At 39.8% G+C, this 13,451-nt stretch overlaps 1 protein-coding gene and 1 long non-coding RNA gene across 3 annotated transcripts in view; one reads left to right on the top strand and one right to left on the bottom strand.

Annotated features, from left to right (window-relative positions):
• Positions 1 to 13,429, top strand: part of GPR158 (G protein-coupled receptor 158) — a 340,437-nt gene extending 327,008 nt beyond the window's left edge. The window contains exons 10-12 of one of the 2 annotated variants that reach the window (XM_021064906.1): positions 3,581 to 3,686; positions 8,084 to 8,230; positions 9,022 to 13,429. In XM_021064906.1, coding sequence (XP_020920565.1) covers positions 3,581 to 3,686; positions 8,084 to 8,230; positions 9,022 to 10,497 — 1,729 coding nt within the window. In that variant the 3' untranslated portion in view covers positions 10,498 to 13,429. The remainder of the gene's footprint in view (positions 1 to 3,580; positions 3,687 to 8,083; positions 8,231 to 9,021) is intronic. The other variant, XM_021064907.1, reaches the window with a different exon arrangement.
• LOC106505166 overlaps positions 1 to 13,451 on the bottom strand; it is a 62,574-nt gene that overhangs the window by 6,107 nt on the left and 43,016 nt on the right. The gene's annotated exons all lie outside the window — the stretch shown is intronic.

Here is a 13,451-nt window from a genome sequence, read left to right as displayed (position 1 = left end):
CCACTCAGACTAGGGTTCAAGGATCTGAAAGGCACGCCCTCTATCTAAAACACAGTGAGCACCGGAGGACACTTTGTCACGGTGCCTTTACATTTCTCCCAACCCATCTCCCAGGAAAAGCTGCATTTAGTAGTTTGTTTTCAGAATATCAAACACATGTGTTTCAAGATTTAACAACATGCTTATCTAGAACCATTTCTAAGTTAAATGTTATATAAACAAACCAGCTAGAGAGTTATAAGCGAGTAAGATTTATCACAGATGAGTTTAAGTATCTTCTACTGTCAGAATATAACTGTGTCACAGAGTTTCCCACTCTCTAAAATTAACTTTTGCCCTGAGATTAACTGTTGTGTTTCTTAGAATCAATTAATTGCCCAAGAAATTAAATCTGTTCAAAGCAGTTGTCAAAACTGATCTACATACTTTGAACCTTAAGATTTACTATGTTCAATTTGCATCTTTTTTTCAATGGATCCTTAACTTCCAACTGGCCCAAGTCCTTTCAGAAGTAGGCAAGATAAATGGGTTTTTTAAATGACCTTTAAAAAAATTCTTGATAATAAGGCAATAGATGATTATGTCAGAAAAATCGTAAAATGATAAAGAAAAAATAAACTCCCTAATCCAGCCACCCAAAGATAAGCACTATTAACATATTGGTAAATCACTGTTAGATGTTTTTATATGCATATATATTTATGATACATTGCATTCGATAGCTCTGTTCTAGGAATGTCACAATGCAAACTTGCATACCAAGAAGTCCTGCTATAAGGATACTTTTAGTTTAAATTTGTTTAACCAGTATTTTCCAGATGTAATTGGCTGTGAAATCCCCTGCAACCCTCAATTGACATCTGATAACAGCAGCCACACTTCAGAAAATACTATTTCAAATACTCATTGAAAATAGCTTTCTTACTTTGCTGAGGTCTTTCCTACAGAGTCCCAAACAAAGCACCAGCCCAGCCAGAAGAATCACATAAACCACGAGCTGGGTTCATGTAGACATAAGCTCTGATTAAGTTGTTCACGTTAAACCTACTAGGTTTGGTGTTGTACAGACATAGTGCACTTACAAGATCAGTTTTCTTCCAGACAACTCTGTGGTTCCTTATCAGTTTTGAATAGGGAGGACTTCAAATGGTGGTAGAGGGACTAGCTTTCATAGTTTTTGGTATTTTCTTGCACAAGCCTAAGCAAACTTGAGTGGGAAGCTCTACATTTTGAGTTCCAAATTCGACTTACCTTTGTATACAGACCAGATTGAGACTAGATGTTGGAATACTGGCATCAAAGAACGATAGGTACTCTCTCTTGGAAATTTAATTTGAATAGTCATAAGGGAGCAGCAATGGAATTACTGTTTAACACAATAAAAATCTACAAAACACTGTTTTTAGGGGAATGATCCAGGAGCATGTAATAGGTAGTGATAATTAAAGAAAGCGAGTATGCACAATTTCTTATTTACCTGTGAACTGAACTCACATATGCTGTGGTGCCAGTATTAATAGAGTTGAAGGAGAGAGTTCCCCTTGTGGCGCAGCAGAAATGAATCCGACTAGTATCCAAAAGGATTTGGGTTCAATCCCTGGCCTCACTTAGTGGGTCAGGGATCGGCGTTGCCGTGATCTATGGTGTAGGTCACAGATGCAGCTCAGACCCCGAGTTGCTATGGCTGTAGGCCAGCAGCTATAGCTTCGATTCGACCCCTAGCCTGGGAACCTCCATATGCCATGGGTGTGGCCCTAAAAAGCAAAATAATAATAAAGTTGAAGGATAAGAAGTATTATTAATATTTAATGATTTAAATTAACTGGATCCATCTTGGCACTTTCTTCCTGGAATGAAATAATATTAAATAAGGCACCCAACATCAGCAAAGATATTCTCTATCAATAGGGTATACATTTCCTTCTTGTCTGCTTAAAATATAAAATTATGTATACATATGCGTGTATATATACATATTTATCATACACATGTATAAATTTAAAACTATAACTGCATATTATGTATAGATTTACTTTCTTTCATACCAAATTGTCAGACTGAACAAAAATAACCTAAAAGGATTAAGTCTAAAAGGGTAAATAATGATAAGGCATTTTGCTCAGTCTGTTCTAATCCTTTACTTCTTTTTAGTATTAAGCATAAAGCAAACCTTTGGGAAAGTGCAAGACTTTCAAAAAGCTTGCCTTTATTCTTAACCCCAATTTTCAAATGTTTCTGTGCTCTGACTTTTAGACCTTTTTTTAAAGTTGAAATACTATTTTAAAAAATGAAGCCTTAATACTACTGCAAATACCTTAAGATATTTCTGATCAGAACTGCAACTTAAAAAAACATGACAGTAACTAAAAGCAGATTAAGGACAATTGATGTCAACATATTTCAAAGTAATATTTTTGAAGATTTACTGTTTTAATTCAAAACATATGTAACCATTCTTTTTTCCAGATATTGTCAGGCTAGTTTCAAGTTTACTTGTGTTGGCATTTGAGATAGGAATTGCCAGTACCCGAGGATGCTGTAAGACTATAAATCCATCTCCTTTGATGTGACTGTCTGCTCCAGTACTGGCAGTGGCCCCAGTGGCCCCAGCAGATTGGGATCGTATTATTTTCAGGGGTACATTTTATATTGCTTCTGTGTGTCAATACTATACTTCGGAGACTGTACCAGCTTTAAGTAAGATGATCCTATTTCAGTGCTTTAAAAAAATCTTACCTGTCCTAGCACAGATTATGTCAAAAGTATCCCAGCCCTGAGCCAAGTAAACATTCAGTCATATGCAGAGCAGATGTGGAGCCACTTTTCTCACAAAGGAGCTAGAAAAGATGGCTCTGTTTTGTTTTATTGTCTTTTTAGGGCTGCACCCACAGCATATGGAGGTTCCCAGGCTGCAGCTGCCGGCCTACACCACAGCCTCAGCAACTCAGGATCTGAGCCACATCTGCGATCTACACCACAGTTCATGGCAATGCCAGATCCTTAGCCCACTGAGCAAGGCCAAGGATCAAACCTGCAACCTCATGGTTCCTAGTCGGATTCGTTAACCGCTGAGCCACAACGGGAAGTCCCCTCCTTAATTCTAATTAGTATTTTTAAATGAAGAATATTATGATCAAGAATTGTGTCTTATAACCCAAATTTGCTTGAAACAACCAGTTTTTAACCTACTCTTCTTTTGATCATTTGTTCACTGTTTTTGCTTTGTACATTCAACCTAACTCCAAAATGATAATCTGAGGAAATGGTTAGCATATTATGTATGTATATGCTCTCTTTCTTACTCTTTGATCCCTGGCCTGGGAACTTCTGCATGCCCAGGGAAAACCAAAAAAAAAAAAAGTTAAAATACAACAATAAAGAGTTCATCTCTTCTGCCTCTAATTAGGATTACGTAGAGCCTTACTTTCTGTGATGAAAATATATGCCATAGATGCAACAGTATGATTTGTTTCTTGCTTGTTTCCTTTTACTAATACATTGAGGGGAAGAGTTTCTAAGTATCCTAGTGTATTAAGTAGAGATCTCATTAGGTTGCTAACCTGGTGAATTCTCATTTCAGATTTGTTCTTGCCTCAAGACTTCAGTCTGATTGGATGCTGATGCTGTATTTTGCACATACTCATTTGACTGTGACAGTCACGATTGGGTTGCTTTTGATTCCAAAGGTATTCCTCCAACATTATTTTTGTCTTACAAGACCATCATTTTAAATGAGCATGGAATTGTTTCTCCTTTAAAAAGTATCTGGCAATATAGGCAAAGGGAGATGTAGGATTTGCTTGACACTCTACAATGTTTTTAAAATTCCTCAGGAAAACTGGGTGTCTCTTTTCTTTGGGGATATGTTAAACATCTCACATAATTTTTTTTTTTTTGTCTTTTGTCTTTTTGTCTTTTGTTGTTGTTGTTGTTGTTGTTGCTATTTCTTGGGCCGCTCCCACGGCATATGGAGGTTCCCAGGCTAGGGGTTGAATCGGAGCTGTAGCCACCGGCCTACGCCAGAGGCACAGCAACGCAGGATCCGAGGCGCGTCTGCAACCTACACCACAGCTCACGGCAACGCCGGATCCTTAACCCACTGAGCAAGGGCAGGGATCGAACCCGCAACCTCATGGTTCCTAGTCGGATTCGTTAACCACTGCGCCACGACGGGAACTCCTCACATAATTTTTAACTGCCTTAATTTGTACAAAACCCATCATCTGTCTTAGTCTTTTTCCAAATATTTTGATATTTATTTTAATTATCAGAGAGCCAAGGTAGCTTTCATTGTAGCTATTACAACAAGGTCATTTTTAAAGAAAACTACCCTATTCTAAGAATCCTCTTGTTTGGATTCATATTCAAGGAAGTATTATGTTTTAAACATTCAGAGAATTTTTATGTAAATAGAAATAATTATTATATTGTGTAACTCTTGCTTAACACAGATAGAGTCTGACCAAGACTTATCTAGGCAGCATTACGAAGAGGAGGGAAATGGGCCAGGATTCAGAAAACAGGGATTCTGAACTCACACTTCACCCCAGATTAGCTGTGGACTGTCAGTTAGCCAAGGCTTTTCATCTCTCTGAGTTTCAGTGTCCTCATCTATGACATAATAGCAACAAGAATAAAATAAAATAATATCAGAGTTTGGGGGGAAAACACACTATACAGATTGTCATTACTTTCCTCTTTTATGTGTAGAAAAACAAAATATTACGTCATTATTTATCGTTATCAGTGCCGTACGATATAACATTCACACGGCTAAAACCAGAATTGTGGTTTTTTTCTCTCACTCTAGGCTTTGTTTACCTCAACTCCCACAATTAGCCAAACCATTGAAATTCAGCCTGATTGAAAAGGCAAAACAACTGTAAACAGAGCAAAATGCCCATTTTCTTCCTAAGTTGAATCATACCAAATTGCCATAATATTTCATGGATTAGTCTGTTACTGCAATTTACCTCTACCATTTTTGTACTTTGTACAATATGACTGTATTTTTATTGTATGGGTATATATTCAGACTATTTATTTATCCATTCGATAAACTGTTATTGAGCTCCAAAGAGAATTGAAAACATACGTTAATACAAAAATTTGTAGGACTTGAGTGGTTCACGACATACAAAATTTTGTACATGAATGTTCATAAAAAGCATTATCCATAATAGCCAAAAAGTGGAAACAAGCACCTGTCCATCAACTGATAAACAAAACGTGCTGTTCCCACATAATGCAATGTTACTCATCAATAAAAAGGAGTGAAGCACTGACACACACTTCCACATGTGCAGACCTTGAAAACATCATGCCCAGTGAAGGAAGCTAGATAAAAAAGGCCACATGTTGGAGTTCCCGCAGTGGCACCCTGAGTTAAGGATCCGGTATTGCCACAGCTGTGGTGAGGTCAGTGCCAGCTCACATTGGATCTCTGGCCCATGAACTTCCAAATGCCACAGAGGTGGCCAAAAAAGACAAAAGCCACATATTATGATTCTATTTATGTCAAATCCAGAATAGACAGCTCTAAAGAGACAGAAAGTGCATCAGTGGTTGCCATGGGCTTGGGAAAAAGGGAATGGAAGTGATTACTTTATGGGTTTAAGGTTTCTTTTTGGGGTGATGAAAATATTCTGGAATTAGGTAGTGAATACTAATTTTATAGTTTAAAATTGAGAATTTTATAGTATGTAAATTTTATATCAAAAATAATTTAAAACATTGAGGAGCTTTGCTAAGCATTGTTATATGTCGCGGAATAAGAGTAATGAACAGATATAAATCTGTGTTGAAGGAGGGACAGAAAAGATAAATATTTTAAATAGTATTTTAGAGATAAGCATTAAGGAAAAATATTAAAGAAAGAAATGGACAGTATCTCTGACAAATATCTCTTTCTTGAACACCGGATAATCTCTAAGACTTTACTCAAGAAAAATAATGCCATTGTTACAAAATAGCATGTTAGATTTTGGAGGACTGGAGCTGTAATGTACTCATCTTTGTGGAGTCAAGTTAATGGCACATGTGCCTCCCATAAACATAAGAATTAAGGGAAAGTTCATAGATTTCTGTGGTTTCTAAGCCAGACCCAACCACAAAACAGTCATTATTAGAGAACTGCCATTTCGCATGTTATCTCCAATTTATGTACACCTGCCTAGCTGAACACTTTAACAATAGTTGACATTAAAATATCTCTGTGTCTCTGTGTCGAAGGGCAGTCTATTCATTTTCTAAAGGACTATTTCACCTGATGACAAGTAAGGAGAACTCGTGTCCTCTAGATGTTCACAGGCCAATCACCTGGTTCATATGCTGTATCAAGTGTGGTGGATGCTGTCCATCATTCACCTGGTCCACTCTCCCTCCCTTCTCCACTTGAAGAAGAGTAGAGACAGCAAAAGAAACTGAAATGTATCAAAAGCCTGTGGTCAGATCATTAAAATATATCAAATGTGATGAAGGAGGAGCTTGAGAGGGAAAGAAATCTGTAATTTCAGTGAATTTTTGAATTTTAAACTTAGATACCATCCAACCCAAGCTCTTTAGGCTGTGAGGGTGCTGTGCTGCAGAGAGGTCCCACAGCCCGGCTAAGATTTCACTGACAGCACAGTTGAGGCTGGAATTCAGATCTCCTGTCCCCCGAGTTTTGCAAGTAGTGGGGTTTTTTTTTTTTCATTTTTTTAATGATTTGTATTTTTTCATCACAAGTGACCAGATAGTTCCCAGTGCTATACAGCAGAATCTCATTGCTTATCCATTCCAAATGCAATAGTTTGCATTTATTAACCCCAGATTCCCAGTCCATCCCACTCCCTCTCCCACCCCCTTGGCAACTACAGGTCTATCCTCCAAGTCTTCTGTGGAAGGGTTCATTTGTGCTGTATATTCGATTACAAATATAAGTGATATCATATGGTATTTGACTTTCTCTTATTTCACTTATATGAGAGTCTCTAGTACCATCCATGTTGCTGCAATTGGCATTATTTTGTTTTTTATGAATGAGTAGTATCCCTTTGTATATGTATACCACATCTTCTTAGTCCATTCATCGGTTGATGGACATTTAGGTTGTTTTCATGTCTTGGCTATTGTGAATAGTGCTGCAGTGAACTATGGGTGCATGTGTCTTTTTCAAGGAAAGTTTGGTCCAGATATATGCCCCAGGGTGGGACTGCTGGGTCACATGGTAGTTCTATGTATAGTTTTCTGAGGATCCTCCATACTGTTTTCCATAGTGGTTGTACCAATTTACATTCCCACCAACAGTGCGGAGGGTTCCCTTTTTTCCACACCCTCTCCAGCATTTGTTATATGTGGGCTTACTAATGATGGCCATTCTGACTGGTATGAGGTGGTATCTCGTGGTAGTTTTGATGCATTTCTCTAATAATCAGTGATGTTGAGCATTTTTTTCATGTGCTTGCTGGCCATCTGTCTATCTTCTTTGGAGAAATGTCTACTCAGGTCTTTTGCCCTTTTTTCAGTTGGGTTGTTCGGTTTTTTGCTGTTGAATTGTGTAAGTTGTTTGCAAAGTAGTGTCTTTAACGCTCCGTGTGCTAGACCAGAAGTCACATCCCTGTGATCAGGGCCAATTGTGCCCAGAGATGAAATAGAGCCTTCTCCATGTGAAGTGAAATGGCATAAGACAGATCCCACTGCTCAAAAAAATATTCCCGTACAGCTGCCAGTGGGTCTCAATTGCTACCCTGAGGGTACAGTGGAATAAGAGTACCCTACAAGAACATTTCTTTAGAGACTTACTTTCACTTTCAGAATGCAAATATCATTAAAAGGATTAATGTAAGTTAACACTGGGAGCCTAGAAAACAGACAAGGATGAAAATAGGGGTCAAAGAGGAAACCAGGAGTTAATATCGCCTCACTCAGAGCTCTAGTGTGTAACATGGAAAGCAAAGCACAAATATGGCAGCAGATCTTTTGTAAAAAGTTCAGTGAATGAATTCATCTAAGCTGAGGAAGTGATGTAGCATGAGAACCTTTAGAAAAGTATTGTGCCATGTCTTACAGTGGATTAACAGCTACTATTGAACATCTGTTGCAGTTTTCACATTCAAGCAATAATCCACGAGATGACATTGCTACAGAAGCATATGAAGATGAGCTGGACATGGGCCGATCTGGATCCTACCTGAACAGCAGCATCAACTCAGCCTGGAGTGAGCACAGCTTGGATCCAGAAGATATTCGGGTAGGACCAGTATTTCTTCTTTTCTGTTTGAGATCTGGCCCATTTACACAGGCATGCACATGTAGGTTGGTATTCGTGTGTGCTTCTTTGTGTTCAGGAGAGTGTGTGCTTGTGTAAGAAATAAGAGGCCAGATGCAGAGTCGGTTCAGTTCTAAAACATAAAATCATAGTGTAGCTTAGACTGCACAGGCTGGTCCTGATAGTTTCAGCTGACCCCCTGGCAGTCACAATGATGAACCAGTTGTACATGTCTGGTAATATGGTTTATGGCATCTTGCAGATGGGAAGGCAAGATCTGTGGGCAGAGAGTATGAATTATTTAAAAGAATCTATGACAATGGGTCAGCATTTGGAGGAAGAAAATGTTTTTAGTATTTGGAGCTATGTTGTACCCTAGTCCTAATGTAGCATCAGATGTAGTTTTATCAGCAGTTCCATGATGCTTCCAGTTACTATTCAGGGATGTGGTTTATCAGTAGACAATAGGCTGTGCTTTGACATGGTCCAGGCTCTCAGTCTGGTCCACACAATTTGCATGTTCAGAGTGCTTATTCCATGAAGCAGGGGTAGAATGCATAAGTTCATGTCTTGAAGTTCAAACTCTATATGAAACAAGATACAAAGGAATCAGAAAGTAAAAGAGGAAAAGGTGATGAGCAGAGATGTTAGGAAGAGCTAGAGAGCCATTTTCTTAAAGAGCTTCGTGTATTGCCTTCAGATTACACTTAGTGACATTATCCAGCTAAAATGCTAAACTCCACACCTCTTGGAATTTGCTCTTGTTCTGGCAGGATGAGCTAAAGAAACTCTATGCCCAGTTGGAAATCTATAAAAGGAAGAAGATGATCACAAATAACCCCCACCTCCAGAAAAAGCGGTGCTCAAAGAAGGGCTTGGGCCGTTCAATCATGAGGCGGATCACGGAGATCCCAGAGACGGTCAGCAGGCAGTGTTCCAAAGAGGACAAAGATGTCACTGAGCACAGCACGGCCAAGAGCACCGCTCTGGGCAGGAAGAACCCACAGGAGTCTTCGGGCAACACCGGGAAGCCCAGGGAGGAGTCCCTGAAAAACCGGGTCTTCTCCCTAAAGAAATCCCACAGCACCTACGACCATGTGCGGGAGCAGCCAGAAGAGGCCAGCAGCTTGCCAACCGAGAGCCAAGAAGAGGAGGCAACAGAAAACTCCACACTGGAGTCCCTGTCTGGAAAAAACCTAACACAGACACTGAAAGACAACACTGAAGCCGTGTCCACAGAGTCTGTGCCTTTGGTGTGTAAGTCGGCGAGTGCCCACAACCTCAGCTCAGAGAAGAAGCCAGGGCACCCCCGAACATCCATGCTACAAAAGTCTCTCAGCGTCATAGCAAGTGCCAAGGAGAAGACTCTTGGGTTAGCTGGGAAAACCCAAACATCAGGCGTGGAAGAACGTACCAAGTCCCAGAAAGCTCTGCCAAAAGATAAAGAGACAAACAGAAAACACTCCAATTCAGATAGTGCAGAGACTAAAGAGCCTGCCCCCCCAAACTCCAACCATTTGGAAGAGCCAAGAAAACCTCAGAAATCTGGGATTATGAAGCAACAAAGGGCCAATCCCCCCACTGCCAATTCTGACGTGAGCCCAAGCACCACCCAGACGAAGGGCAACTTTGACATAGGGGAAGTGTGCCCCTGGGAGATTTATGACCTGACCCCTGGTCCTGTGCCTTCAGAATCAAAAGTTCAAAAGCACGTATCTATTGCAGCTTCTGAAATGGAGAAAAACCCAACTTTTTCCTTAAAGGAGAAATCTCACCCCAAGCCCAAGGCAGCTGAACTGTGTCAGCAGTCCAATCAGAAGGGCATAGACAAGGCTGAGGTGTGCCCTTGGGAGAACCAAGGTCAGTCCCTCTTTGAAGATGAGAAGTGTTTGATTCCCAAGACTCAGGTTCCCCCAGGAAGAGCTCAAGACGAGAATGGCGGCCAGCATTATGCAGCCAGTGTGTGCGCTGGGCAGCATGAAGAACTGGCTCCCAGAGTTGTAGCAGCAAACGTGGAGAATGAAAATCTCAACCAAATAGGAGGCCAGGAGAAAAAGACATTTTCCTCTGAGCAAAACGTGCCTGACTCCTATAACTCAAGTAATAACTTTCAGCCACCTTTAACGTTGCGAGCTGAGGTGTGTCCTTGGGAGTTTGAGGCCCCATACCAACCAAATGCTGAAAAAAGTGTAGTCTTACCTGCCTCTTCTGCTCTAAGTGCAAATAAGATAGCAGGACCTCAGAAGTAAGAGGTCTGGGATACTTTTAAAGTGTAGCATCCCCAGAAAGAAAAGAAGGAAGAAACACTGAATTTCATGTAAGACACAAGGAATTCCCAAGGAGTATTGGTCAGGGGAGGGAATGTGAAAGGCAGGGATGGAAGAAGATGTAGGAGGCCAGGGCGCCATCTTCCTGGAGAGGTCAAACTGACCAAGCAAGTCCTTCCCCAGCAACTCTAGGGAAATCTTTACGCTTCTGCATGTTCGGGGGAAGTAGCCCTCAGCGCCTGCCCCTGATCAGTACCTGCCCTCGGGACTTGAAGATCCCAAGCAAGGCAAACTGAAGACACAGAAGAGGGATGAGATTTTTGCAAAGGAGAAGAAGGTATTGACTTATGACTGAAATTCTAAGTAGCTGACTTAAAAAAGAACTTAACTTTACCTATTTAACCTTGATAGCACTGCTAACTTAATGCATCCAAAAATAACCTTTTATATTAATGATTGCTCTCATTTTCTTATAAATGTATGTTTCAGTACATTGTTGTGTCTCATATTCAAGCATTCCAGATTGTATAATTTTTGCAAATAACTTTGATATTATATGACACAACACATTTATGCAATCTGCAGCTACTCAATTGTTATCGCAACTTACAGGATACCTGCTATCTGTCAACTTTAGTTGATCCTTAAGGTACAGTAAGCTTTCTCTGGCTTGGGAAGCCATAACTGTTACGATAAAAACCTTTTAGTTTTGGCTGTGGTTTATATATTGTGAATTTGGATTTGACTCTATTATTTCACATCATGGTTTGTTATACTGTCTTAATCAGGGTTTTTTCTACAAGTTGAGTTACTTGTTTTGCACTTCCTGTTAGGACTCAGAAGCTTTATTAATATTGGGGATGAAGTGGTCCTACTTAGTCATATGTCTCAATAAGTTAAGGACAACTTATCTATTGTTTGTTCACAGTCAGAGATAGATAATGCCTTCATTCCAATTAATTGTTCCCTTGAACTCTTTCAGTATTTCATCTTTAGCAGCAGTTCGTAAGGAAGGAAGAAGCCACGAGTGAGAAAAAGATACTGTGCATTATTATTACCGTTGGAAAGGAAAGACTAGTACCGACGTGAGAATTACAGGCCTGCAGAGCCAGGCAATTTGCCTTTAAATAAAGAGAAAGGGAGCTCCTGATAGCACTTTCAAGGGATTATATTTTTAAAGAGAAAAATTATTATAGCATCAAAATCACTATATGGATATATTTTTATTAAGCACACTGAATATATAATATTTTAAATTACCTTAAACTACTTATTCTCATAAACTCTTCTTCATTGCTTCAGGCAGGGATAGAACTTGCTGGGCTCAAATCCCAAAGAGGTTTATAACCTGAGTTACTCAAAGCCTATGCTGCAGTATAGGCTCTTTATTCTTCCAAGCACTGGGAAACTTACAGGTCTTGCAAATGACCACTGTGAGCCACTTAGCTCAAAACGTCAATGTAAGGTTTGCAACGTGAAACAGCCCCCCGAAAGCGCAGTTATGAAGTGTATTGCATTCCACGCTGATCACCTGCCATGGAAATCCCAAGCTGCTGATTTAGCCCTACTGATGTGATCATGCGGAGATTCTATTCCAAAGCTCAGTCTCATTTTAAGATGAGTCATTTAAAAATAGAACTCAGACTTCCCTCACATCCAACACTGAAGTATCAATGGCTTTTTAGCCGGAACATTTACAGCCTAAGGAACTGATTTTCATTTCCAGAGCAGCAAGGAGAACTATGTTAGGAGGATAGAAGATGATAAAAAGGGACTCAGAAGGTGGACACTGCCTGTTCTTTGGGGATATTACTCTCAGTGGAAGATTAAAAACCAGGAATTCTCCTCATTCATCATCAAAATTTCCTCGATGATTTGTATTCAGGGGTAATTACACACATCACACCACTTTGCAAAGCTGTGCACAAACCTTCCTCATGCTTGCTTCATGCATTACTCAGGATGGTGGGGTACGTTTGAAGAGAGAAAGAAATTCTCTTCTTTGTGTTTTCTTCATTTACTTCCTTCTCCCCTTCCTTTACAATCAGAGCCTATCTACCTGGTGACCTTGGGGTATGACTTTATACAGTTGTGAATATGGAGTGTCCGGACCCACCCACCTACTCTTTTCATTTATGTCCAGCATCTGTTAGCACTTTATTGACTTTCTGCAAAATAAACAGTCAGGCATCAGTGACTTTTTATTGCACTTTAGGATGAACCTGCTAGAGATGTGGCCTAAAGAAGACCCACCAAGTTTCACCTTAGTACAGCCCATAAGATTTTCCTCCACCAGCATAAATCAGTGAGAGTGCCGGGGGTCTTTGCTAGATTGCCATGGCCATTTCTTATCACTAAGAGAAGTTTAACTCTGCACTCCTTGAGGTTATTTTCCCAGCTCAATGACAATAAGCAAGTGAAGAAAGGCTATTAAGTTCACAAACATTTGCTAGGTTGTCCTTCTCAGTGCATGTGCAGGCTGCATCCTGTCCTTGTTTTTAAGTCAGGGTTTATAAATAAGTAGATTTATACCAATCTTAATAGAACTGTATATTTTATTGCAAGAATTAAATGCTTTATGACATGAATTATAACCCAACCCATTGTAAACTTTGGTGGCGACGTGGATGTGAAACTCGACAGTTCTCTTGTATTTGCTTCCTAGGTTTCTGCATGCAAGTGATGACAGGTAGGACTGAGAAAACACTGCCTTTTGACTCCTAGCATTTAGCCAATGAGAGTTGTAGAGTCAATAAATCTGTCAGTCTCTTCACTTAATCTATGGTTCTTCTGACACTATTATCTGAAACCTACAGCATCCCACCATAAAATATTTGGTAAATTTATGTTGTGATGTGTTGCAGCATGTAAATACTTACAACTTCTCTGCAATAAAACATATTTATATGAAAGGGATTTGTGGTGATGTGTGTGTG

Source organism: Sus scrofa, chromosome 10, assembly GCF_000003025.6.
Source record: "Sus scrofa isolate TJ Tabasco breed Duroc chromosome 10, Sscrofa11.1, whole genome shotgun sequence".
Lineage (NCBI taxonomy): Eukaryota > Metazoa > Chordata > Mammalia > Artiodactyla > Suidae > Sus > Sus scrofa.
This window is presented reverse-complemented; position numbering and strand designations above follow the sequence as displayed.